At 37.8% G+C, this 27,919-nt stretch overlaps 1 protein-coding gene across 7 annotated transcripts in view; it reads left to right on the forward strand.

Moving 5' to 3' along the window:
• The window catches only part of ralgapa2 (Ral GTPase activating protein catalytic subunit alpha 2), a 143,824-nt gene that overhangs the window by 63,426 nt on the left and 52,479 nt on the right, over positions 1-27,919 (forward strand). For 5 of the 7 annotated variants that reach the window (XR_012335337.1, XM_065267503.2, XM_073812491.1 and 2 more), the window contains exons 17-33: positions 1,517-1,660; positions 3,471-3,581; positions 6,196-6,278; positions 6,364-6,451; positions 6,627-6,800; positions 8,013-8,132; positions 10,194-10,387; positions 10,494-10,592; positions 11,066-11,221; positions 16,327-16,455; positions 16,542-16,667; positions 17,006-17,064; positions 17,596-17,704; positions 19,490-19,600; positions 19,686-19,754; positions 21,880-22,017; positions 24,077-24,260. Coding sequence is in view for 6 of the 7 variants with exons in the window: in XM_065267503.2 (XP_065123575.1) it covers positions 1,517-1,660; positions 3,471-3,581; positions 6,196-6,278; positions 6,364-6,451; positions 6,627-6,800; positions 8,013-8,132; positions 10,194-10,387; positions 10,494-10,592; positions 11,066-11,221; positions 16,327-16,455; positions 16,542-16,667; positions 17,006-17,064; positions 17,596-17,704; positions 19,490-19,600; positions 19,686-19,754; positions 21,880-22,017; positions 24,077-24,260 (2,094 nt within the window). In the remaining variant the exon portion in view is untranslated. The remainder of the gene's footprint in view (positions 1-1,516; positions 1,661-3,470; positions 3,582-6,195; positions 6,279-6,363; positions 6,452-6,626; positions 6,801-8,012; positions 8,133-10,193; positions 10,388-10,493; positions 10,593-11,065; positions 11,222-16,326; positions 16,456-16,541; positions 16,668-17,005; positions 17,065-17,595; positions 17,705-19,489; positions 19,601-19,685; positions 19,755-21,879; positions 22,018-24,076; positions 24,261-27,919) is intronic. The other 2 variants (XM_073812492.1, XM_065267500.2) reach the window with 2 other exon arrangements.

Below are 27,919 nucleotides of genomic sequence, written 5' to 3' on the forward strand. Positions count from 1 at the left end.
TATTTTCTCCGCCAGCGATGCGATTTATTATGGTTCATCAAACACTTATTCGGTGCACTTAAAATTCGATCAGGTTCGATTAATTTATCGACAATTTTCTATTACACACCTAGTTAAGCAGTTACATTTTTACTTTAAAATGCAACCAAAATATATATATATATATAACATGAACATTTAATTTTTTGAACATTTTACAATCTTTGTCCCAATTGGAACATTTCCAACAACAATCTTAACAAAAATACACTATAAAAAATACACTAAGAAAAGTGAATAATGAGGGGCAAAATGTCACATAAATTCAAGCTTATGGAAGCAACATTCAAGGCTTTCAGTATTCTGTGCCAAAATGTGCAATTGTGACAATCGGGTAATTATTTTTATTAAATTAAAAAATAAATCTGTCACACAACATCAGATCTAACAGTCAAACAAGTGATGCAGTGGTCTCTTGAGAGATTTTTCTTTAAAAAATCAACTGATCAACACGTCAGGAGAGGACACTGCGTTTTGAATGGACAATATCATTTGCAGTACTAAAAACACGCATCTCTTTCGCTGTGTTTTCGCTGCTTCAACCGCTACAACATGTTGCTGCATCGCATTCACTTACTAATACTAGCAGATGAAAGTAAAAAAAATTCCACTTTGGCAGAAATGTGTAACTGGACGTTATGTCAAGGAATAAGGATGTGTAGAGTGTCAAAATAAAGGTACCTCAAATAGATTTTTTTACGTGTGACATCGATGCATTGGATCGTTAGAAATAAACTCGATGTATCGATCCATATCAATAAATTGTTACATGCCTATTTGTACCACTTTAGCACCACACACACCACTCACATTGTCCTCTTAACATGTAAAATGCTCTCTTTATTTATGCTTCTCTCAAATTCCATAAGAAAACCCCAAAATCAAAATTTGCCCATGTTTTACTGGCCCTCAATGCCAAACACAGTTTGAAATAATGTCCTGGCTCTTTCTAGCTTTATAATGGCTTTGGATAGTGCCCCATTTTACAGTTATTGTACAGTTATTAAACTCATTGCTTCGCATCAGAAGACATTTAATAACTGTATGGATTAGTTTTGAATTTATGATTGTGCTTTTTGGAGATTTTAAAATGGGGCACTATCCAATGCCATTATAAAACTGAAAAAAAAACTGAAAATTATTTAATATAACTCTTGACTGTGTTCGGCTGAAAAAGTAAGTCATGTACTCCTGCTAAGACTTAAGGTTGAGTAAAATATGGGCTAGTTTTTATTTTGGGGCGAACTATTCCTTTAAGAAATTACCTCTGATACATCTGTGAATCAGAAAAATATAAATGCATTTTCCTTTACTGCTGTCTTTCAACTTGCCTTTTGCCTTTTGTTTCGCAGGGTTGGTGAACTTTTTTTAAAGTCAACTGTAGAACGTAATTGATATCTCTGTCCTCTCTTTCTCTCTCTCTGTCTCTGAACCTTTATTCTGTCTCCTGCTCCGTCTTTGGCTTCCTCTATGGCAGCTAAGAGAAGTCAATCTATCAGCAACTGTGTGCATCTTTGTGAGGCTTTGCCGGCCACTAAGAGTGTGCCAATGCTGCTCCACACTGTCAGCTCTTTCTTACCTGGCATCTCTCACACTTCTCACTGCTCTCACAGACTGTCAGGTAACTTACTGCCTTTCTCACACAGCCTTGATTTCCTTTCCTTATTTCTCTCTTGTTGTCATGTTATCATCTCAGTTACTGTACCGTAAAAAAACACCAGTTTGGCAGAACGTGGCAATGTATGAATCATTCTGTGTTTGTAACAGCAGTGCTGGTGAAAAACACTCTTGCTTTCATGCTTTGACTGAGAATTAAACATAAATAAGTGTTGTTGCTCTCTGACACTGTTTAAGCCGGTAAACACATCAGCTCACTTTCATTTTTGCTTGACACAATAAGAGGGGGCGTGTACATTTACGACGGCATATGTTTTTAGTTGTTTCCAGTGGAAGTGTTGCGTTTTTTAAAAACGACAGCAGCTCGCGGGTTTTTTCAGCGCTAAGTGCACAGAGTTGACATTTTTTTAACTTTGGGTAAAACCTTCAGCTTGTCAACATCACTTCTCACTCTGCTGTCCAATCCAGAAGTATTATAGCAACCAAGGTGTTTAGCTGAAAAACGCTGGCAATCGGCCACGGTCCGCGTCCGCCTGGCATTTTTACCCGCTTTTAAATGCTTTGGTGTACACGCTCCCTAATCGCTTTGGTTGCTTCTGCTGTGTTTATCAGTCGTTGAACGATGTGCCGGTTGGTGGTTGTGATATTTGTCCCGCCCCTTCTCCATTGTGATTGGGAGGCTGAGCGAGAAGTGACAATGACAAACTGAGCGTTTCACCCAAAGTTAACATTTTTCAATTCTGGGTGCTCAGCACTGAACACCAAAAAAAAATGCCAGCTGCTGGCGTTTTTGAAAAATGCGGCACTTCCATTTGAAACCATTAAAAACATATGCCATCATAAACGCTTTGGTGTGCATGGCTCTTTAGCTAAAAAAACGCTGGCAATCGCCCACAGTCGGCGTCCGCCTGATGTTTTTAGCCGTGTTTTAATGCTTTGGTGTACACGCTCCCTAAGCTCTTTGGTTGCTTTTGCTTTGCTTATCTTTTTTTTTTTACTTTGGATAAAACCTGTAGCTTGTCAACGTCACTTCTCACTCGGCTGTCCAATCCAGAAGTATCATAACAACCAAAGTGCTTAGCTGATAAAACACTGACAATCGCCCACGGTTGTCGTCCGTTTGGTGTTTTAAGCCACATTTAAATGCTTTGGTGTACATGCTCCCTAAGAGCTTTGGCTGCTTCTGCTTTGTTTGTTGTGGATGTGCCGGTTTGTTGTTGTGATATTTGTCCCGCGCCTCCTCCACTGTGATTTGACGGCCGAGTGAGAAGTGACAATGACAATCTGAGCGTTTCACCCAAAGTTGAACATTTTTAAATTCTGGGTGCCAGTTGCTGTACATGCCCCTAATAAAATAATGACATTTAGTGCTGAAGAGAGATTCATATGTACAATCCCTCTGGATTAAACGACATATCCTTTTAGACAATATATGTTCTTCTGTATGTCTTTGTAAATGTGTACAGTACTCTCCATTCCCCCATTGTATTTATTGTACAGCACATCATGTGATTTCTACCCATTCTTTTACTGCAACATCCTCTTTGGGCACTCATCTCAGACAGAGACAAATCAGTGGCTTTTAAAGCTTAAGACAGGCCATGACAACTCATTTATTCAGTTCTCCTTCAAAGCATGAATGCAAGAGTGATTTACTTTTCACTTAGTCACTGAACCACGCTAACATGGGTAACTAGTCATTTGCATGCAGTTTTTCCCCGTTTGTGAAATGTTAAATCGAGTGCCATTCATTGGGCTGTGATAAGCGTGAATCTTCAGTGTCAGGTGCTGATGGTCTGTCTGTCTGTCTGTAGACGTGGAGGAGTGTCAGCTGTCTGAATGTGAGACAGGTGATGGAGACAGTCCACTTCCCCGCTCCAGCAGTGCATCTGACATCACACAGCAGATCAACGACACCTTCCCAGGTACCCGAGAAAGCAGACAGACACCAATAATGTGATCTATTACTGGATGACTGCAAAGGCTTGAAAATGTATTCAGTCATTTACAACACAAAGATTTCCACTCACATGAGATGAAATGAAGAGTGCATTCATATATAAGTGGTGTAAAAATGACTTTTGTTTTATATACGAGTGGTCTCCCTCATGATGGCTGCCATGTTTAGATCACATGACCAGCTGAACATTTTACATTGTGAAACAAAATAGCCATTATAGACAAATGCACCTGTTAAAGGATTACTGCACTTTCATTTAACTCACCCCCATGTCATCCAAGATGTTTATGTTTTTCTTTTTTCAGTCGAGAAGAAATTCAGTTTATTGAGATTATTTTCTTCATATACAATTACAGTTTCAATGCAGCTTCCAAGGACTCTAAACGATCCCAACAGAGGCATAACTGTGGGTTCACACCAGACGCGAGATCAGCGATTTGCGCGAGTAGATTACATACAAAGTGAATGCAAAGACGCGATCAGACATATGATCTGGGTGAACGCGCTATTCACCTCAAAGCGTTTTTGCCCAAGTTAAAAATATTCAACACAAGCGAAAAAGAATGATGCTCCGCTTTTGGTGTGTACGTAGCATAAGAGTCTTATCTAGCAAACAATCATTACTTTCGACAATAAAATAAAAAGTTATGTATTTATTAACCACAACTTCTCGTCTTGCACCAGCCATGTGATGTGCCAGCGCGATCTTATGTATTGCGTAATTACGTGGAAAGGTCGCACATGACGTATGTAAAACTAGCACGCCAGTGTTTACAAGTGTGAAGAAAAAGGAGCATTTAGACGTTGTTGTATGTGAAATGATACTAATTTAATGTCTTTGTGTCAGTTTATTGTAATGCGTGACCTTTAGACGTGATTACGTAATAAGTAAGGTCGTGCTAGCATGTCACATGCCTAGTGCAAGACAAGAAGTTAGAGGGCCCTATCTTGCACCCAGCGCAATTGACTTTGTCAGTGACGCATGTATCATTCGTATTTTGCACCGGCGCACAGCGGGTTTTTCCCCTTCACAAACGCACGTCGGCAAACTAGGGAATGAACTTGCGCTCCCTGGGAGGTTTAGGGCAAAAAAAGAGGCGTGTTCCGGCGCAAACCATCCCTGATGCTATTTAGCAGTTTCAAAAAACAATTGCGCCACTGACCAAAAAAAACTAGTCTAAAGTCAGTGGCCCGTTGCGCGTTGTTCATTATGCTATTTTAAGGGCGCATGCTTGACCATAATGTATAGCGTGCACAACACGCACACACTTTGCTTATCTAATCTACAACGATGCAACAGTTATTTTTGCAAATCATAAATTGTTACAATAAAAAATATTAATACACGAGATAAGGGGAATCATAGTGGTGAGCATTGTGGTGATAGTTTTTATTTATTGTGTGGCTGCGTTAAAAAAAATCTCATGCAAATAACGATTAAAATATTTTCATAAGTTTGTTGTGTGGCTGTATTACGTTTATTTTATGTAAATAATAATTAAAATGTTTTCATAAGAAACCTTAATGTATATTAACTTTATTTGTAAGTGTACTTTGGGGTTGGACCTTGCTTGCGTTTCTTGGGTCCGATTTCAAAGCCCCCTAACCCTTTCAGCGGTGAGGGTGGACGCAGCGATGTCCTCTGCTGGCGTCAGGTCCTGAGGCAGATCCACCTCCCGTTACACGGCGTGCCCGATTTATGCTGGCAAGCTTGGGATTCCCCCGTCTCATGACATCATTGTAGCGCTTGCGGCGCAACGATGGGGATGCCAGCTGATGAGACAATTGTGGCTATTTCCTCTCACGCCTGTTTAACCGACGCTGATTTGGGCGGGTTTATCCTATCCCCATACAAAACAACTTCTCTGCCTTTGACTGCTCTTACAAGAACGTCGATCTCCTTGGCTGTGAACCGCTCCTGGCGTGCGCCTGGTAAATCCATCATAATAATAGCAACCTGCCATGGAACTTGCGCCCTTGCGTTTAAAGGGAATGTTGGATAGCGTTCTGATTGGTTTATTTGACGTTACGCCCAAACCACACCTATGAATAATGAACCTACTTCAGACCAACCCCTTATTGATTTGCGCCTGGCGCAAGAGTTATTTCTCCCGCCGGGAAAATAGCAACAGCGCCCAAGATCCGCCAACAAAGTCACTTGCGTTTTGCGCTTCACACTTGCGTTTCAGATCGTTAAAATAGGGCCCATAGTGTATTTTTGTGTGTGTGTGTGAAAATGACGATCGTTTTTTTTACTAAATAAGACCCTTATGCCTTGGGTTGGGATCATTTTGAGTCCTTTGAAGCTGTATTGAAACTGTAAATTGTTGAGGTCCATTAAAGTCCACTATTTGGAGAGAAATCCTGAAATGTTTTCCTCAAAAAACTTAATTTATTCTCCACTGAACAAAGAAATATATAAACATCTTGGATGACATGGGGGGCTGAGTAAATTATCTGGATTTTTTTTTTTTTTTTTTTTGAAAGAAAAATAGTTAAATATTTATTTAGGTTATTTCTTGTTTAGTCATCTGATAGCAAAGGATTAGTATTGTATGATATAACTGTATAACATACAGGACCGAAGAGAGATGAGTCTCCACATGCAGGCAGAGCATCAGAAAACAGCTCTACAGGGAAAAGAGAAATTGACGCTCCCATGGTCAGTGACATCATCATCATCATCATTCAAATGTGAACATCAGAATGCAATTGAATGATCTAAAGATCTGAGTGTCTCTCTACAGATTCTGATCCGGAGGAGCAGCAGTCCAGCCGATCTGGATTATCCACCAGAGGGCGCTCCAACATCCAAAACTAGACAGCGGCAGAAAAGTATGCTTTCACCAAACATCATTTTAACACGTTTTACTTGTCTAATGGTTGCTTCTTTACAGATGATTTTAACACACACAGATGTTCACTTAATTTTAGGATCTATTAATTTAATCAATTCTTTTTGTCTGTTTTCCTTTACACGTGTAACTGTGAGCTTTGTGTCTGGTCTCAGGTGAAAGCATAAGCAGTGAGACGTCTAACGGCTATCTGAACGATGCTGAGGCGGGTCTGCTGTCGTGGCATGCGGTGGAGGTGGAGCCGGACTCCTCCTCTCATGAGATGAGTGTTACCGTGGAAACAGGGAGTCAGAGGAGCCTCCTACTGAGCCACACTGAAGCTCTGGCAGGTAGATGTCTCTCCTCACCCATAAACATCCATCCTCCCAATCGCTCATGTGACCCTAATGGAGTCACATGACCTCCTGTACCTCAGCCTTCGTGTTGTGAAGTTGTTAATTTTCCTTTGTGTTCGTGAATATACCCAATCCTGTGATGTGAGGCGATGACATCAGCACCCCATGTGATCGTTCAGATCTCTGTCAGAATCTGTGGAATTCTGTCGTTTACCACAAAAATAATTGTGTTTTCTTCTCTCAGTAATATGACGGTAACATAAAACAGCTGTTTTAAAAGCCATAACTTTCAAACATTAGCATGAGCCTGGTGTGCAGGAATCTTGGAAGCTGATGGACGATATTTCCTGAAGATGATATTGGCTTATGTTTAATCTTCAAAATTCCTCTTCTTTTTCCAAAATTTGTAGCATTTTCCAGATTCTGTAAACTTTTAATCGCAACTCAGTATGTATACTTTTTACATATTTATACTAGTTTACAAAAATGCTACAAATAATTGGAAAACGGAAATTGTGCATTATCCATATTAGGGGTGCAAGAAAATGTTGAGTATTAAGATATTTTGTTTGGCCATAGTATACAAAATCTTACAATTGCAATATTGGTCATTTTAAATTAAAAATTATACGAGATTCATGGCAGTTTGGCGTTTATATCCCGACCACAAGATAGTATTCTTCATATCTCTGAAGTACTTGACAAGAAGTACTAGTACGGGGCGGCACAATTTTTTTATTTATTTTTTGCTAAGGTTTGCGTAGGTTGATGTGTTCTCAATGACAGCTTTCCTAAAATTATAGCCTATTATATTCCTAAAACAAATAAAAAACCACCGGGGTCGTATTACACCAATGTATTGCAACATATTGAATTGTAACTCCTGTATCATGATTGTATCGTATTGTGGGATTTTTGCCGATACACATCCCTATATACTACTACACTATGGGTGTCCAGCGATGCAAGCAGTCTCAAAATGACTATGAGTAATGCAGGTGGTCATCACATGAATATACGGTTCACCCTTTACACATTTATGTGGTAATCCACAGCACACCACAGATGCTGTCGACATCGGTTGTATTTAAGATCATTCATTCCATTATGATTCGCTGTCATGCCTCATGAGTTTGTTTGTGATTGTGTCTGTGATTGTTGTGATTTCACCACCGTGCTCCATCCATTACTATGTTGTGTGCATAGGGTCTGAATGTGCGGCCCCTCCTCAATGTCCCCCAGTGTCTCCTGCTCTTCTCCTGCCTCAAGGATGCTGTGAGGGCCCTCAGCTCCTGGAGGAGGCCATGAACATGTCTCACCATCTGGGTATTGCACTCATCCTCTATACCAAATTCATCTTTACCTCACTTTACCTCCATCTCTAGTGAGCTCTGCCTCACTGTATTCCTTTACCTGTGCACGCCAGCATTTCATGGACATGTTAGCAAAGCAATTTTGAGCTCTTATTGATGTTTGATGCTAAGTGCTAAACCAAGATGCTTGGTGTCTTGTGTTTTTCAAATTTAAACTTGTAGAGATTCTTTGTCTGTAAGGAGAAGGTATGTATGGTAAATTCCTCGTTTCATTATTGAGAGATGACTGGATTTCAGCAGTACAATTTTGCAGTAGTCGAAAATTTGGCCGGCATGCTAATGATTTGAAACTTACCAATGTGGATGTGCCAATATTTATTGGCTGATTTTTGACTTATGTAAAAAGACTGGTATAACGACTAAAGCGTAAAAAACAATGGGTCTCATTTACTAATAATTGCATACGTTTTACGTATTTATATGCATATTTAAAAAAACTTTCACAACACGTGCGTACACACATGAGTTTGTTCTTAACTCTTTCTTCGCCATTGATGAGTAATTAAGAGAAAACGCATCCCTGCCACTGATGATTTTTTACTGCAATCCGTATTTCCACTATTATTCACCAGGTGGCGCTCTTACCCAACTTGCCCAAACACTGAAGCATCCAATGCAGTTATGTCATCTTTTTGCTTTAAATTGGGTATTTTTGAAGAAACCTATCCATATTTAAGAAGTGATAAAAAGAGAACAAATGAAGGTGGGATGAAATGTTTTTTGTTTTGTTTGAAAGCAGAAAGTCTGTTCTTTTTCATTTGATATATTGTATGTTTATATATTTGAAGAAAACAAATCAGAAAGGCATTAAACTTTTGTGAGAATTATAAAAAAGGCTGGCGCTGGCTGTCAACTTGTTTTAAAAATGCTGGCGGGGAAAGAGTTCATTCTTACGTTGATGAATTTGGTGTGTCGTAACATTTACATTACATTTACATTAAGCACACGCTTTCATTGAGATAGCGTAAAGATTTGTCATTATGTGCATCTTTTTATATCTGTAGAAAAAAGTATATAGCGTATGTATTATATACTATATATAATAATAAAATAGATAATGTATTTGATGCATAATATAGAAAATATTTATAATCTAAAATATAATGCATTTTTTTCAAACATTAAGAAGCAATTTTAGTATGAAACGTTTTGTGAAATGATGCTTTACGTCCGTATGCCCATTTCAGACTTGTGCATATGCATGCTTAGTGAATGAGACCCAATGATCTATTTTAATAACAAAGTAAGTGACAAATATCTGCAATGGTTGTTTGTAAAAATCAATATCATACTGACCAAAAAATTTCCTTTTTGGTGCATCATTAGTATTGACTGATTTTTAAATGCTATCAGTCCCTAGTGTTTTATTTGGTTTTAAAACATTATAGATGTTGAAATTATTTCAAAGCAGATCTTATTTTTATTTCCTGTAATGTAAAAACAGACTTTTAATGCCTACCGTAAATAGTTACAGTATACGGTATATTATAGTTCATGATGGAAATAATTAAGCCTTTTGTCATTGAAGTAAATTGGATTGCCAGTAGTGATACAAGTTCACTTTAAAAGATGAACTACCAAAATGCCGAGCAGGATTATAAAAACACGTTTGATCAATACAAAAACAGCCTTTCTACAAAACAGAATTTCCATGAAATGAGTGAGGTAGAGGAGTGTTTATTGGGATCTGTGGTGGTTGAGCTAGGCTAGCTCAGATGTTCAGCACGGTCAAGGATTCATCGATTGAACAGCAAGGTTAAAAGAGACCCATTCAACACAATTAACCAGGACAAAAAGTACTCTGTAGGCGATCATCAGTCCAACATTTAAACATCCTGTCCGTCTCCTTGGGGGTTAGCGGGTCTCTCGTGTCCTTTAGCACTTCCAAATATATCTTTTGACCCTTTGACACAGTTTTGTTTGTTTGCGTCTACAGTACAGAAGAAGAAAACAAAACCTGAAAGTATTTATCACACCTTGAATGTTCAGTCTGTGTTTCTGTTCTTCTCTACAGATAGCAGCGAGTTTCTGGCTGATGACGTCAGCATCATCGCCGGTGGCAGTTTGACTGGATGGCACGCCGACTCTGCCTTCGTCCTTTGGAGGCGGATCTTGGGGATTCTCGGCGACGTTAACAGCATCCGCTCCGCCCGTATCCACGCTAAGGTCCTCAGTTACCTCTATGAGCTCTGGCACAAACTGGCCAAGGTGGGTTCCCAAAACTTCTCGGGAAAACCTCATCGTACAGTTACATTATAATCCAAAAAGTTAATATTTTGATGCTGAACCTCTGTTTTTTGAACTCATGTATCAGATCAGAGATAACCTTGGGATCAGGGCGGACACAGACCCAGACGTGCCCAAACCATTGTTCATCCCTCCTCTACGAATGCTTGCCTCCTGGCTCTTTAAGGTAACACATTGATAAACACACATGATGCTCATTTCAAGAGTTATCTCTGTTTTGGAGCAAAATATTTTAACTTGTACTCCAGAATAGAGATGACAGGAATTGTGGGAGGTGCTCCAGCCTGTGACTTGTCAAAAGCATATGAAGCAAAACCAGTGAGAAAAAGAAAAGCTAATAGTGTATATTTAAACAGGCTTAAAATCAGGGAACTATCATCTGTGTTCATATAAAAACACAAAATCAATGAAGGATCCAAAAGGTTAAGCACAGCTCTGATAATGAGCTTTTTATCTTATGTCTTGTGTTGCATAAAGAGAAAACATAGTTAACACTAGGTTACATCAGCTCAAGTTTCTGTAAGGCAAATCTTTTCAGTTGTGTACTGTAGGTCCTCTCTAAAGGTCTTTGTGTTGTTTTTCAGCAGTAATGGTTTTATATATGGTATATTATTGACTGTATATGATCTGTGTGTTCAGGCTACAATGCTGCCGTCAGAGTTCAAGCCTGGGAAGCTACATGCGTATAAACTCATCTGTGAGATGATGACCAAACATCAGGACGTCCTGCCTAACAGTGACTTCCTGGTGCATCTCTACCACGTCATGCACAAGGGCTTCACCAGTGAAGATCAGGTATCAGCTCACATTCTTTATGCATTATATAATGTGCTATGTTTTATTTAAACACGCTGGTTCTGCTCATCTCATGTTAATCTTGAGTACTTATAGAGTAGTATTAACATCCTTTATATCTCTGAAGAGTCTTTATTTTTATCAAATATATAAAAGACAGATCCGCTGTACCGATTGTTTCCAAAAAAGCATGAGTTCCCGCAGGCGGCCAGCGGGTTAAACAAACACACACGCAAAACTCCAGATAAACAAACTATATCCATTGCTTCCATAAGGCTGGCTTACTTCTTACTTTCAAAAACACATTTCTTCTTTCGTGCCATTGTTGAGTCTTGAAATAAAACAAATCTTTCGCTTGCAGTGATGCCTGTGACTTCTTATCGAAGGAACAATGCTAATGAGCATCCTTGTCGTTCTCTCTCTTACTCTGATTGACATATGGCCGTGCTTTTCCGGGGGATGTGCCCATAAAAGAAATATGATACGTAACGGGTACCCATGGTACGTAAGGGATACCCATGTTGGAAAAAACTTTGCGAGATTTGGAAAGAGGAGGCGTGAGTTTGGCTTAGAAATACTCAGTCACAAGCTCATCTGCTTTTTCGACACTTTGCAACTCTTAAATGTCTGTGCTGTTTGTCGTTTGCCTTATGAGATTAAGATTAAAACATTTTAAATATTCCATTAAAAATTATTGGAGTAAAATGTGATATAAATCATCAGTTGCACTTGGTTTGTGTGTCCTGTTAATGAGGTACGTGGAGGCATAGGTTACGTCCGAAACCGCCTACTTCCTTACTATATAGTAGATGAAAAGCAGTAGGCGAGGCGAGTAGTATGTCCGAATTCATAGTATTCCAAAAACAGTAAGTACCCGGATGACCTTCTATTTTTGGTTAGATTTTGCAGTGTGCATACGACGGACACTTCACTATCCCATGATGCCCTGGGAGAGGAGTTATCCAACGAAGAAGAAGAGGCGTCGTCATATTAGGAAATGGCGGACAGCGGTGTAGCGACTGTATTCGCGCTGGCATGACATGACATGATAACGACATATGTCACGTGATGTATTAACCAGATCTCAAATAACTAAACAAAAGTCACCACAGTTTTTAACATAATGTTAACAAAATTTGACCATGATACTGTACCACCAGCGCTTTGGACTCTGTCCTAAATTCTGTAAAATAATGTGTAAATAGTAGCATAGTGTTTAGGAAACAAGTTGCTTCAAATCAAACATAAAAAAAAAATTATTTTATGTTTTATATTTTTTGGGCATTTTTGCCTTTATTTAACAGTAAGTGAGGATAGGACAGGACTGGAAAGTACAGGGATGAGTGAAGGGTATGGGATCGGCAAATGACCACGAGCCGGGAATCAAACTCGGGTCGCCGAAAGTGCGCAAGCACCACATGTCTAAGCGCTGCCCACTACACCTTCGGCTTTGACAAACATAAACATTTTGAAGGGAAATTAAGGATCTTTACATGTGACATTCCTACCACCTGCATAATATTTCTTGCTTTTCTCAGTTTAACTGCTTTGATCTCTGACCACTAGATGGTGCTGCAGTCATTTTTACCATCTGTTGAGTCTGTGTTTGATGTGACTCTCGAATCATGATCACTTTTGAATCATCAGATGATTCATTACATTTCATGTGGTGGTAACTAAGAAGTATAAAGTTTGTTTGTATGTTTTATTGCACCACTTTGATACTCTTTTTTTAAGTTTATTAATAAAATGATTTTGGAAAAATTAATTTTTTCTGAAATATAGTTAATGGGAGCTGGATGAAATAAAATCTTTTTTTACTTCTATGTCTGGAAAAATTTTCAATGAATTCAATTTAATTTATGAAAATCTGTTATTTTTAAGCTCTGTTTGTTATGAGATGTGCCTGTTTATCTGCTGTCTGTTTGGTTTTAATCATGCAGAAATACTCGCACATCTCCTGTAGTGTGTTTTAGAAAGCGTGTACTGATACTGTTTTTGTGTTTTGTACCGAGCAGCAGTAAGCGTTCTCTTAATCTGCAGATTGAACAGTGCCAGATATGTTAAAGGGTTTGGAGAGAGAGACAACAAAAGTGCTTTAGTCTCTGTTGTGGATCTGTTGTAAGTGTCTAGATAATAATCACAGTGCACTTTAATCCCCACTCACTTCAGGTGTAGGTTTGAAGCTCAAATGGATCTCAGGCCAGCGCAAGGTGTTTTTGAACTCACTTGATGGAGTTGTTAAAGTCGAGCTTAACTTGGGTTACGTTACGAGTCTGTACAAATGATACACATCACTTACACATCGGTGCACACTCGGGGCAAAATTGTTTTTCAAGCAAACTGCGAAAACAACTTGAATTGTGTTAGATTTGAGCTGCGATTGTGTTATTTTCTGGTGCAGTGACATTTTTTGCAGCTTTTAAAATAATGTGTCAAACTGTGGAGTGGTCGAACATGTTGTTTTTGTTGGTTGTGTAGAAGGGTTTAACTTACAGGCAGCAATAGATCATCAATCCAGACTATAGATTTATCAAAAACAGATTTATCAATTACTCTTTTGTCAGTACATAGATTGGATCTACTTCAGGAAAGTGTACTATTATTGTAGCCAGAATTACTTCATTTCCATTAAGTTAATACTTTAAATGGTAGTACTGTTACTCTTTTTAAATGTTTCAGGGTTTATTGTTAAAAAACTATGTAAAACCTGCAAATAATATGACTTTATCTGTGCATCATATTATTGACAATAATTGTGTATTGTCTGTATAAAATCATCACTATGTTTTCCCTGAAACTTTTGAACTTGACTTGGACATTGTGGGGGGTTTCTCGGACAGGGCTTATCTTATTCCCAGACTGTAATGCATGTTTGAGCTGCCTTAATTTAATAACAAAACTCAGTGCTGTTGTTTTGTGATGTACACTAGTAATGTAAAAATTACTCCATAATTTTGTGTTAATTTAACTAAAGCCTAGTCCTGAAATAATCTAAACTTTGTCTGAGACAGCCACTATGGGGTGGTTTCCGAGACAAGCCAGGACTAGGCCTTAGTTTAATTAGGAAATATAACTAGTTAACAAACATACCTTACTAGAAACATTATTTGTGTTGTGTTAATTTTGAGGCAAAACAAAGGGCACTGATGTATTTTAAGTTCAAGTTGTTTTCAGTTTGGACAGCGCTTACATTTATTTTAGTCTAGGATCCCTGTCTCGGAAACTAAATGTATAAACTATAATATATAAAATATATATATATATATAAAAGAACAAACCCTCTGCTTTCAATCAAAAAATAGGTTTGTCCTACCTTCATTTGTCCTCTTTTTATCACATCTCAAATATGGGTAAGTTTTTCAAAAACACCAAATTGTGAGCAAAAAGCTGAGAAAATTTCATTTTTGTGAAGGATTTTTAAAAGATATCAGAATATTAGCGAACCTTAAAACATACACGGACATACAGCTGTTTGCCCTAAGGCGATACTTCCAGGTTTTATAAGTGGGGTAAGCATTATAAGCGTTTTCTCTTCATTTATGAGTTAACTCGCCAATGGTGGGGAAAGAGTTAAATGATGGTGATATTTAATTAGTATATAAAATATATTGAAATTAAATAAATTGCATGATATACCAGTAAATTACAATCAGTTGCATACAGTATCAATGCAAATTAAAATTTTTGAGAATAATAAAAAAATTGCTAAAGCATCAAATGAAAGAAGATGCCTCTGGAAGGCAATGTTTGTTTTATTTGATTAAGTTTGGGATTATATTTTTTGTGTTCTGTTTTATGTTAATTGTTTTATTATGTACACAGCATATAGACTGACGTTTACATTTATGCATTTAGCAGATGCTTTCATCCACTATATAGCTTAGTGGTAGACCATTGTGCTAGCAACGTAAAAGGTCATAAGTTCAAACCTACGGGGAGATGCATGATAAAAATGTGTACCTCTGCAAGTTGACTTGGAAAAAAAAACATCTACCAAATGCATAAAGTCCAAAATGACTTACTGTATAACAAGGTATACATTTTATTTATCTGTATGCGTTTACCTTGGTTCGAACCCATGATCTTTTTAACACAATGCTCTACTGTTGAGCTATACAGGAGTATCTTTGGCCTTGAGTGCCACAGTGTTACCTTGTAAAAATAATGCATGCACGGTTAGCTTTAATGTAGTAACGTGAATTGAACCAAACTTATATTTTACTGTGTGATGCAGTGTAAAAGGGTTGGGTATAAAACGTACCTGTACAAAAACCGTGTGCAAATAAAGTCTGTAGTTAATCATTGAACTGTGCTTTGTGCTCCTTTATAAGAACAAGTAAGTCAATAAATAAGGCCAGTGCCAACAGGTGTCAAATCGCCAGCTGGATTTAATAAATACACGTTGACCATCCACACATTGATTTTTACCTTCACCATTTTAAAAGTCAAAGACTGAGAAATATTGCTACTGTACCTCTAAAGTCTCCAGTGGAAAAGGACAGCCAGCGGGTCTATCACTTGTGTGTACCGCACACATCCATCCATCCATCCATCATGTTTAACTGTCAGGCACATATTGTAGATTGGCCTGGCTGTATTTACAGCTGCATAATAGACCCGCTTTGCCGAATTGCCGCTTCCTCCAAAATGCTCATTTTGGGTAATCATGCTCCAGTTTGGTGGCGGTTAATTACCACTGGTTGCTAAGCATTGCAAAGGTCAGTTATTGCAGAATGAGGGTAAAATGTCCCTGTAGATGCGCTGCTTCCTTCAATTTCACATCTCCCTCTCAGCAGGAACCTTTTTATGTGCCTGGATTGCCTACGGTATGTTTTTTTTTTTTTTGACGGTGTTTACAAAGGATTCAATTAAGAAAGATAAATGTGGCAGGTACAGTGCAGCCATGTTTGTTTGTTTGTTTGTTTGTTTGTTTGTACACACAGCTCAGGAAGCTCACTGTGTTTGAACCTTATGAAATCAGAAATGTGGTTTGAAGAATTCTGCATTTTTGGTTTGTTACATGGTGGTGCTAATTGTGACCCTAGTTCAATTTGAGTACAATTGGAGTAATTTTTTATTCTCTTTTGTTGTGGTTTCCTCAGGATGTGTTGAACACGATGATCAGGTGGTGTTCGCCTCGCTTTTTCTTCCTGGGCTTGCCGGGCTTCACCATGCTCGTGGGCGACTTCATCACCGCTGCTGCCCGCATCCTCAACACGGACTCTTTTGAGGTACCTGCATCTGGCCAGTTCTTAAATATTCTTCACCTCTGCACCCCTCACAAAAGCACACATTGGTGTTTTCTTTGCTGATGTAGGCTCCACGGATCGAGGCTCAGACGATTCTCGGATCCCTCGTGTGTTTTCCTAACCTGTATCAGCAGATCCCCTCTTTGCAGTCTCCGTCATCTGAGGACATCGTAGTGGGCCAAGAAGACATGAAGGTATGTATTTTAGGCCCAATCCCATTTCTCTGTCTTACCTCTACCCCTTAGTTTTGCATATTCACGTGAGAGTAAGGGCTATCCCAATTGGGCCTTACTCTCACATGAAAATGCAAAACTAAGGGTTAAGGGGTAGGACGTAGAAATGGGATTGGGCCTTACACTATAAGTCCTGTGAATCCTAACTTATTGGTTCATGTAGTTAGGTTGGATGGTGAAGAATAGTTACAGTAGCTATCATTTTCATTCATAAAATTTAAATATGCCAATAAAATATGCTTAATTTCTGCATTGCAGTTACTGTCAGGTTTTATTATTTTCTTTCTTTCTGTCTATAGGACTATCTTGTCAACATCCTGTTAAAGACTGCTCGTAATGAGACGTGTGAAGGAGCCAGGTACAGTTGAACCATTTACTAATCATTCCCTTGAGTTAGATTGATAATGACAACATTAACTCATTCCCGCCAGCAGTTTTTGAGAAGTTGCCAGACAGAATTTTTTGCGATACAAATATATCAAATGAAAGAACAGACCCTCTGCTTTCAAACAAACAATAGATAAACAAACAAAACGGGAAAAAAAACATTTCGTCCTATCTATATTTTTTTCTGAAATAATTGCATTTTTTGAAGGAATTTTGCTAGAGATCAGATTCAAAACTTACACAGAGTTTAAAATGAGTAAATAATGTTTTTGCCTCAGTTTTTTATAAATTGGGTAAGTGCACCATCAAGTGGATAATCGCGGTATTGCAGATTAACATAAAAATTCATCAGGAACACTTTTTTTATGCAAATGTTTTCTCTTAAATTGACTAGATAACTTGTCAATGGTGGGGAAAGAGTTAAAGAGATATTTAGACTAGTTGTGACTACTGATGTGAATGACTGCTGTTGTGGTCTAATGATGTTTTTACTATGGTTCAGATGTGTAGCTATCTGCAGTCTGGGACTGTGGGTGTGTGAGGAGCTGGGACAGGCCGAAACACATCATCAAGTTAAAGACGCCATCAATGTCCTGGGTGTCACGTTGAAGGTGATTAGAGTTCATCTGTTTTTCACTCTAAAGTCTGTTAGCTTGCAGCGTTATAACCTAAACCTGTTGTATACTTCATATTTATCTCTGGTCTTGCATCAAACCTTTGAGGTTAAATGATCCGTCCAAGAAAATAACACTTTGTTTATAATTAAATGGCCAGTAGGCATGGGCGATACCAGTTATTTTCTTTATGATCCCATACAAAGTACTTTTTTAAATACAAGTATCGCCGATTTTTATGTAAGTGATTTTGTGGTGTATTTTGATAGCCATCATTATTAATATCAAATAAAATAGAAATGACAACTTTTTGCACTGAACAATATTACCACATTTCTTCCCTTTATAGTTTTTTGAGATGAAACAAGTTAATGTTGATATTAAAATTGTCCTCTTGTGCATGGTTTTTTTTTGTATAAACTCTGCTTTTGAAAATAAAATAAAACCCTGATAAAGGTCAGACTGGAATGCACTGAATATCAAACCAGGGATGACTGTGAGGCTGAGAACACTTCAAATTATTTAAATGTCAAATCGGTTAAACTTCAGGTTGAATCTTACATTTAAGTTGTAATCTTACATTCTCTTAAAGGCCACCTATGGTCCGATTCACGATTTTACATTTCCTTTGGTGTGTATTAGTACATATTAACGATATGCAAAAGTTACAAACCCCAAAGTAAACAATGACGCGAGTTATCGACTCCAACGTAAATCTTTTTTCTTGGACTTCAACAAACACACAGATTGTAGACAGCAGTTTACTTCCTGGGATAGAGCGAACATGGTGATACAGCGGAAGAAGATATAGTTCCCATTGACGTTATGATTTAATTGTATTAATATAAAAAATGGCGTACAACTATTATAAAAAATTGTAAAATCACAAAACAAACAAACAGATATAATCGATACTTGTATTTTTGGATTGATCCTTTTGATACAAAGGCAATATCGAAAATATTGATTCTTTAGATTTCCTAATGGCCACAGATTCAGAAAAGCATGTGTGTTTTTATGTTTATGGCTGTCAAACGATTAATTGCGATTAATCGCATACAAATCAAATTAATTTGGTTTTCATAATTTATGTGTGTGTACTATCTGTAATTGTTTTATATAAAAAAGATTGTACAGTAGGCTACACACACATATATATATATATATCTATCTATATATATTATGCAAACACAAACTTATATTTTGTATGCGATTAATCACGAATTTGGGAATTTGGGAAATGCATTGTATGCGTTGATATACGTTGTATGTGGAGTACCTTGAAGTACGTTTTGTGTTTATGTTTTTTTAATACATTTAGATGGTCAGAGAGGGTAAATCAGCTGAAAAGCTCTTGATCTTAGAAAAGCATTACAGCGAAAAGCCCCCCCCCCAAAAAAAAACAATTTTCAGGAAGAAAGTAATAGAGAAACAAACCATTAAAAGCAAATGGACTATAAATATTATGGTCATAAATATCCTTCAAGTATGCAATCATTTTTTGCTGTTTTTTCTGCTTTTTCTGGCTTAGGTTGTGCGGATACTGTATTATTGTTGTAGCAGAATAGTTTAACCTATTTAATATTTGTAGGCTGTGTAATTTAATCATTTTTATGTGGCTATTAAGTAACATTAATAGTGACAGAGTTGTTGTAGTCATTGAGTACCAGCCTTAATGAATCAGTTCAAAACACACAAATTGTTTTCAAATTAAAATATCCAACAATGATTTTAATATCTGACTTGTTTTTTTTTTTGTGTGTGTGTTTTTTTGTCTTTTAGTTTGGAAATAAGGTGGTGGCCAGTGTGGCCTGTGACATCTTTCAACTGCTGATCTCTCATTGGCAGCATTTACAGAGACTTGAATCGTCCCTTCCCAAGAGAATTATAGAGGTATGAACCCTCACAGATGACATCTTTTGTAAAATAAAACAATGATTTGATTGCTGCTTGATCTCTGCCTTATCTTATGTTTTAGATATTTGTAGCAACCATTGTATTTCTTCTGCCCAGTGCTGAGCACTCAACAGTTGAGGCAGATAAGAAGGTAAGGGTGACTGTATTTAGTACATCTCTGTTTGTGTTACCCAGAAAGGAAGATGAGTTTATTTACCCTCATGTCGTTCAAACACACTTTAGCATTCATTTTTCTTTTGGCATGAAAATGTCAATACTTTCACCAAGAAATGGAGTATATTTTAGTTTATCCTTCACCAAACTTGATTGTATGCCTTCATAACACTGGAATAGCAGCCAGAGTCATTTAGTTATTTTATATCGCTTTTACATCCTTCAAAGCTTGAGACGAGCTTGTAGGAAGAAAAACAAGACTACATTAACATTTAGCAAACACTTTTATCCAAAGTGACTTACAAAAATAAGGAAAACAATGAGCGATTCATCTTACTGTGGGTTCACACCAGCAGCGTCTACGGCGTCTAGTTTTCCGCTTGAACATTATGAATGCATTTGCGCGTCTACAGCGAAGTAGCTCCCGGGTGAATGCTCACAGACAATATCAAGCGTTCCTCCATATTGAATGAGTGACTCCAGGTGGGTCTGCCGACACAGCAGCAAGCAGGCTCCTGATTGGTTAACGCAGCGCGAAAATCCGCAAAAGTTCCAATTTTTCAACTCGGGCGTCAGCCGCAAATTTGCGTCAAACACAAAATGCATTGTTTGACGCCTCTACCGCTGTTGGTGTGAACGTAGCATAAAGGATACAATAATATGAGAAGTGCTTTACAAAGTTAAAACAGTTTTAAAAAATGTAAACCATTGATTGAGGCCATAGCTGCTTGTCTCTGTAATAGCATTCATAATATTTTTAATTGCCCATATTATGCAAAATACACTTTTACAAGGTATTTAGACATATATGTGACCTTGGACCACAAAACCGTAAGTCGCACAGTGTATTTGTAGAAAAAGCCAAACATGCATTCCATGGGTCAAAATTATAAATGTATCATTATTATTATTATTATTATTTATTATGGGCAAATTTTTTTATATTATGTAAAGATCATGTTCCATGAAGAATTTTGTAAATTTCCTAGCGTAAATATATCAAACTTTATTTTTGTGAGTGGATTCTAATGAAAAATGCAAAATCGCTATCAAAATTTCCCAGGAACTCGCCTTTCAAACATTCAAATTTGTTTTTTATGTAAAAGCTTACAATTTCCCCCATTCAGTCAACAATGTCATTACAGCGATAAGACAATAGACAAACTAAAACAAACATTTTTCATTACTAATATGTGTTGCTAGGACTTCATTTGGACTTTGAACTTTAAATGCGATCTTTTAAATATTTAGATTTTTTTTCTCATTACACATGCATTTTTGAAACTCTTGTTAATGTGATGTCACCCTGGTATAACCCCACCCATGTCCACTTACTGTTAACTTTACCCAAAAACTTTTCTAATTGTGTTTGTTAGCACATTAAAGCGCTAATACAGCTAAAAATACTATTGTCCCAGACTGTATTCATATCTATTTTTAATCAAAAGCGCTCATTATTTGTTGGTAAGGGAGTGGGGTGCAGTAACTCGTTTGCATTTAAGAGTACACACATGAAAACAACACATTTTGCTCCTGCCCCACTGTAAAAAAAATGCTGTAATAATGCAGCTGGTTGCCAGTAACTTACTGTAGAAGATAAAGACTGAAAATGTTTCATGTTTATTTAACTGTTGCCAGTAAATAACATAAATTTAAAATCTACAGTACGTTACTGGCAGCTAGTTACTGTAATTTCTACAGAATTTTTTTACAGTGTGGAGTCATTTTGGACGTGCTATAACAAATGATCTTGAGCTGAAATTCACAGATACATTCTGGGCACACATGAGGCTTATATTACATCTTGTAAAAATTGTCTTAATATTGGCTCTTTAAATCCATGTTTTGGTCATTGGGGGTATGAACAAACAGGAAAGTCAGTAAATAATGACTAAAATGTCTTTTTTAGCCACACTAAACCCTTTAACATCGTTGAACGTGGGAATTCACAGTGAGCAGGGCAGCACGCTGCGCTTCATTGAGCCATCGCTCATTTTCTGTCGTCCTTCTCCGCCCGGTCTTCCGTCCTTTTGCCGGTTTATTGATTATTTTCTAGTGGTGTCATAAGTGTGTTGAATGAATGCTTTCTCCGTGTGCTCTAGTTAATGGTGTCTCTACTGCTGTGCCTGCTGGACTGGTGCATGGCCGTGCCTCTCTCCATCTTACTGGAGCCCATCACTATGCCCGTCCTAGACGACCCTGCTTCGCAGAAGGCTCCTCTGCTCGACTACATTTACAGGGTGGGTACGGCGCTAAGCAAGAGCGAGGTCAACTTCCTCCCGACACGTAAAGTAATAATAAAGTAGAAATGTTTCAGCACGCGTATGCGATTCTATTATAAATGCACTTGTCTTCTCACAGGGTGAGGCAGTTCATATTTAGTCATCAGACACTAATGAGAGGGCATCGAGGGGCAGCGAATAAATGAGATATTAGTCCCTGGCTGTTGTGCAGATGCGGACAGACACGGACCTTTGTGCAGATGTCATGCTCCTAGAAAAAAATGGCAGAATTATTCAAATGCCCCATTGTTGGATTGATAAGCCCGCCAATGAATACTGAACAGCAGAATTCGGTTCATCATCATATGAGAGAAAATGCACCTGCTGCAATGGGAAAAAGGGAAGAATAAATGTCCTTTGTTTTCCTCCACACTCCTTTGACTGTTAATCATTTTCCTCGAGTTATTATATGCTCAGTGGGATTACTTTAATCTCCCATTTGTCAGAGCTGAGTGGTGTCTAACACGAGCACATGTACGTAACCCTCAACAGGACGGCTTGTCAGTACTCGTGCATTTAAGCACTGTTTCAAGCAGTAGAAATTAGTATTTTAAGGTCTTAAGGCTAATTTCTGTTAACTGTCCTTTAGGGTTATGGAGTCATTCATGCTACGCTGTGATTTATTGACTCATAAAAATCACACAGTAGAACCAGCAGGTGCAGGTTAATGTTTACTGTACTGAATTTTTATGGTACTGAATTTTGTTGTTTCTAATAGCATGAGTAATCAAATAAATTTGAGGGTTTCAGATTTGCCAAAAAATGTATGTGACCGTTTGGAATCGCTTGTGTATTCATATACGTTTTTGTCATATTTCATCTTGTGAGATGGTGCTAGTTATTTGTGCATTCTAGTCAGTGATCTTTATGAACAAGTTCTTTTAGGAACTAAACACAAAGTACTGAAATGCGGCCTTTCTTGAAGTTAGTAACAATGATGTTGGGCTGGGCTGATCGGTCATCAGGACTGTTGAGAGATTTTCAGTCCACAAAGACTTTGACATTATAAGGAGAGAAGTACACACCATGTTTTGAGTGTGCAAAAAGGATGCACTGTTTAATAAAAAATTGACATTTTTAAATGTTTAATTAATTTAAAGTTTATCAGTGTCTTAACATGGAACAGTAACTTGGGATAATACATCCATCTAAATCTATTTCGATCTTACTCTTTCTTGGTCTAAAACAGTTGTGTAATATTAAGTTGGTTACTGATTTACATCGCGACGTTATCCATCACAGCCTTGAATGAATACATTGGCAATTTGCAATTAAGCCAGATGGTACTAATGGCTTGGGGGTGATGATTGTGTGGCAAATTAAAGTTACACAATTTTATTTTAAAGTATTCTTACTTGCATTTTATCTGATCATGTTTATTTAGCTTACAAGGTTGTCATTTGTGCGTGAGTGTGCAATGTTTGAGAATGAGCCAAGGGATAAAGTCTTAATTAAATCAAACAGAGCAAACCTGTTCAGGCACTATGATAAACTGTGCTGGACTGTGTCTTATCTTTTCCAGCCAATCGAGTCATGGCCATCTGTTTTTGCACATTGATACACTCCCATATCACATGAGAAATAGATTATTAGCCCATAAAGCCCCTCTCACTGGGCTTGCTGGCTTAGCATTGTAAATATCGTCCCATCTCCATATGGTGGCCCTGTAGTGCTCAGCCACATACCGTCTGGGTGTAACAACAGTGTTGCAGTCTGTTACACATTTTTAATACATCTCTGTGTTTGCCAAGAAGATAATCTTCATTGAGTTGCCTTGATCCTAATATAGCCTGCTATTTAATCATCTCATTCAGCTTGCAAGTTGAGTTTCAATAGTATTTAAAGAATAGGAACTTTCAACTGGTAATATTTATTGTTATCTCACATTGTTTCTAAAGGTGTTCCCCAGGGTTCTGTAGTAGGCCCTCTGCAGTTCTCGCTTTTATTTGGTTGTTGTTAGGCCAAGCATACATTATACTTAAAATAGTAATATCTGCTTTTGTCTCTGCTGTCTCAGGTGCTGCACACTTGTGTATCAGGGTCTAACCTACACACTCAACAGAGTCACTACCTCCTCAGCCTCGCCGATCTGTCGACAGATTACGAGCCCTTTCTTGCTCTAGGCAATGTCAAGAGCTTTGAGCCAACACCTGTGCACAATGCCATGGGAGACTTTGGAAATCTCCTTACAGTGGCTGAAGGTAAGCAATGGTAACTTTCTTGGCATAAGGTGTGTACTTATGTGTTTTTGATTTGGGGGTGAAATATGTGGATCATCCCATGGGGTAGTATTGGGCGATATGCCCCATTTAATCTTCCTATCATCAGCCTGTGAGATCGCCTATACACAATAGTATTGGGGAGCGGGGCAAGAATAGGTTACTCTTTTTATTTGTTAATTTTTTACTTATTTATGACATCCTGCTTGATTTGTGGACAAAAAAGAAGCAAAGGCCATTAATTTGAGCTTGTCATTAAAGCCAAGTCGCTCAGAAATTTCCTCCGTGCCAGAGAGCGGGAACAACACACTTGCTGGTTTTAAATGCATGCGCGCCTAACAACCTCTCTAGTGCAAGGAAATGTCAGAGTTGCACGTATTACAAGCTCAGGTACGATGAAGCGTCCGAATCATTGGCATTACAAGTTCACGTGTTAGAAGGAATCTGCGCGCATTGCAAGCTCTCTCGTCCAAAATGAACCCCACAAACCCTCTCATGTAAGGAAAAGCACGCAATGCGCATTTTAATGTGAAACTATGATGAGAAAACATGCCAACTATCGTCATAAAGGCCCGCTATCGGCCATATGTCTGACTATTGTCAACCCTACTATGGAGCTTTTATTGTTATCATGAAATGATGATATTTTTGAGCAGTTTTCATTACTCTTCAACACAAAGTATTCCATCATAATATTTTTTTTGTTAAAACGTAATATGGCAGCTTTCAGTGTTTCATCTTTAATTCTGAAACTGCTGCAATTCCCTAGAAAAGCAAAGGAAAGTACAAAAAAAGAACAGGGACATTTTTAATCTGTCCCTAAGTTTGTACTGAGCTCTGTTGATTCATATTAGAGCAAATGTAGCACAATGCGAAACGAAATAGAATTTTAAAGAGGTGTGCATTAGTTCCCTCATCCACTCAAAGCAAGCCCATTTATGCCAATTATTAAAGAAATGATTTTTCCTCCTCCGACCTTGCTTTATCCATTAGGCAATATTTCTCTTCTGTGTTCTCTACCTTGGCATGTCATCAAATGTCATCTGTTTTTGGTGGGGTTGGGCTGCGGTGGGGGTCGTTCTTTCAACAGGCATTCCTTTTATGACAGTACATTTATATATCCGCGGAGGAGAGGAAGAAAAAGAATGCTGGCTTTTACAACGCAAACATCTCGCTCCATTGACATGCCTTTTATATCAGCGCGTACGAGAGAAACAAAGAAGCCCAGCCAAAGAGCAACTCATGAGCAATATTCCAGTACCTTGCTCATATTGATTAGCTCACTTCAAAGCTCCATGCATCCCTAATGCAACTTGCTCGTCTTTCCAAAGAGCTTTTTCCACTTTGATGAGGATGATAGTATTGATAGCACTGTCACAATGTGAGCACTTTGGTCCCCCCCCTTTCTCTCTCTCTCTCTCTCTTTTTCTCTCATTCTCTCATCTTAATCTTAATATCCACTAATGACAACACTAGATTTCTCACTTTGAGAGATGTGCAGCTTTTTGAGGTCTTTAATTCATGCGCTGCTTGCCGAGTCCTATTCACTCACGGCCGAAGGTGTGATTCTCATTAGTGCAGCTCTTTTGAGTCTGTGTTAAAAGACTGAATAGATACTTTAAAGGTGTCTTGCGAAAATGGTGGGAAAACAGCTGTCGTTGGTCACGACGGCTAAAAGGCAGATTACAGTATGCACGGGATAATGTACAGTCAGTCATTAGCGCAAAATCAATATTTCTACAGTGTATCACATTATCCAGCTTATTAATGTACATGGCTACTTAACAAATAAATAAATAAATAAATGTACATTAAAACATTGATTATTTCATTACGTGGAAAAAATAGCTTTATTGAAAAGAACATTCATTCATTTATTTTACATAACAGGGAACTGGAGCTTTAGGAACAGGATTTTGTGTCAACATGTTTTATTTATATCCCATTATTATATTTACTTCAATTCACTTACAGCTATGTAACTTTTGGCTCATTAGTGACTAAACTGTTACTGGCAAATCTTTTGCATAAAATTGCACAAAAACACTTTTTTGTAATTATGTGAGATGGGCTTTGGTTTCCTATACAAGCGATCTGATGTTTTAAGATTTACCCATAGTTACAGGTGGCCAGTAAAGCATCATTTAGACCACCAACGACAAGCAGTAGTAGTGTGACGCAATCTCATTCATTTCAATGGAAGCTTTTCAACTTCCAGCAACAAGAGCGAAATTGACCATTGTCCAGCGAAGCGAGAAAGTTGAGAAAAGTTTAACAAATTATGAGCGATATTCGGGAGCATCTACCAATGGGAGTTAAGCAGTGGAGTTCACGTTTTCCTTCTCATCAATTACTGGAGTGGACAGTACACCTTTGTTTGTGATAACCAGATTTAGAAACGCCTCACTGAAAGAGCTGGGCGACACACAGCGAGAAGTCGCTGGTGGTATGAATGAGGATTAAGGGTGAAGGTCACCTACCATATCAAAACTCTGCCTAACCTCAAAAAGATAAACTTTTAGTGAAGTTACGAAATTCATAAATTGTCTTGGGTTATAAAGGCAATGTTCTGCTTTGATTTAATAAAACATAATTGTTTCAAACAACCCAGGCTCACTCGGCATATGTACCTAAACCTACATTTCCGGGTAACCTAAAATACTTTGCTGATTCTTGAAACTTTGGCAAAAACATGTCCAACTAAGAATAGTGCTAATTCTGTTGGAAATTAATAACATTTTCATGAAGAAAAAGAATCAATGTTAAAATCAGGGGGTCCTTTGCACATATGTAAGGTTCTTTTATAGGTTTATTTTTATTTTTTATTAATGGAATGATTATATGCCGGCCCATTGCCTACATCAGCTGTCCTCGATTAAGAGATAATCATTTCAACTTTGATTAAAAAAGCCAAAAGTAATAATTGAATTGAATTATATATTTACCACATGAAAGGGTACATTGTAATATGTATTAAAAACTACAAACAGTGAGTTTTGAACAATATTTACTATCATTTTGTGATTGCTCAAAATGTGTCCCACATATTCGTCACCACTTCGTAACATCATAAATTTCAGATTTCCGTGCGCAAAATATACGGGGCTTGCATGATTTCATAATCCCCGCATTTTCGTGGCAAAAATCACATATATATTAGCAGTAAGTTGAAAAATGTTGCATTTACCTCACACAAGCGCAGCCATGTCCCCTCTTGCCATGGGGACGTTATAAAGTGACGTAATTATGTGACGTGAACATCATTGAAAAACTGCAGAAGCTGCAAACTGTTTTTGCAAGTTCCTGTAATTTTTGCAAGTTCCCACAATTTCATTGCATAAAATTGCATAAATATCCCACATATTCCATCGCATTTTTTAAGAAAACGTGCAGCAAGATCAAGGATTTTTCCCCGCAGCAATCACAAAAAAACTGTTTCTGGAAGGACTGGTTAAGTAGATTTGAGTGGTTTGACTCAAATGCGTGGCCTGCCAATGCGACTTTTGCTGTTTTGCGATTTAATTTAAATAAAACACATGTACTACTGTCCCTTTTGTCTGTACACCGTAGGTTATGTGTCAGTTTTTATATATACTTCTCGTCGTTGTCCGCGTCGATATGCAATTACACACTTTCCAAGG

This window comes from Paramisgurnus dabryanus, chromosome 17 (genome assembly GCF_030506205.2).
Source record: "Paramisgurnus dabryanus chromosome 17, PD_genome_1.1, whole genome shotgun sequence".
NCBI classification, from domain to species: Eukaryota; Metazoa; Chordata; class Actinopteri; order Cypriniformes; family Cobitidae; genus Paramisgurnus; species Paramisgurnus dabryanus.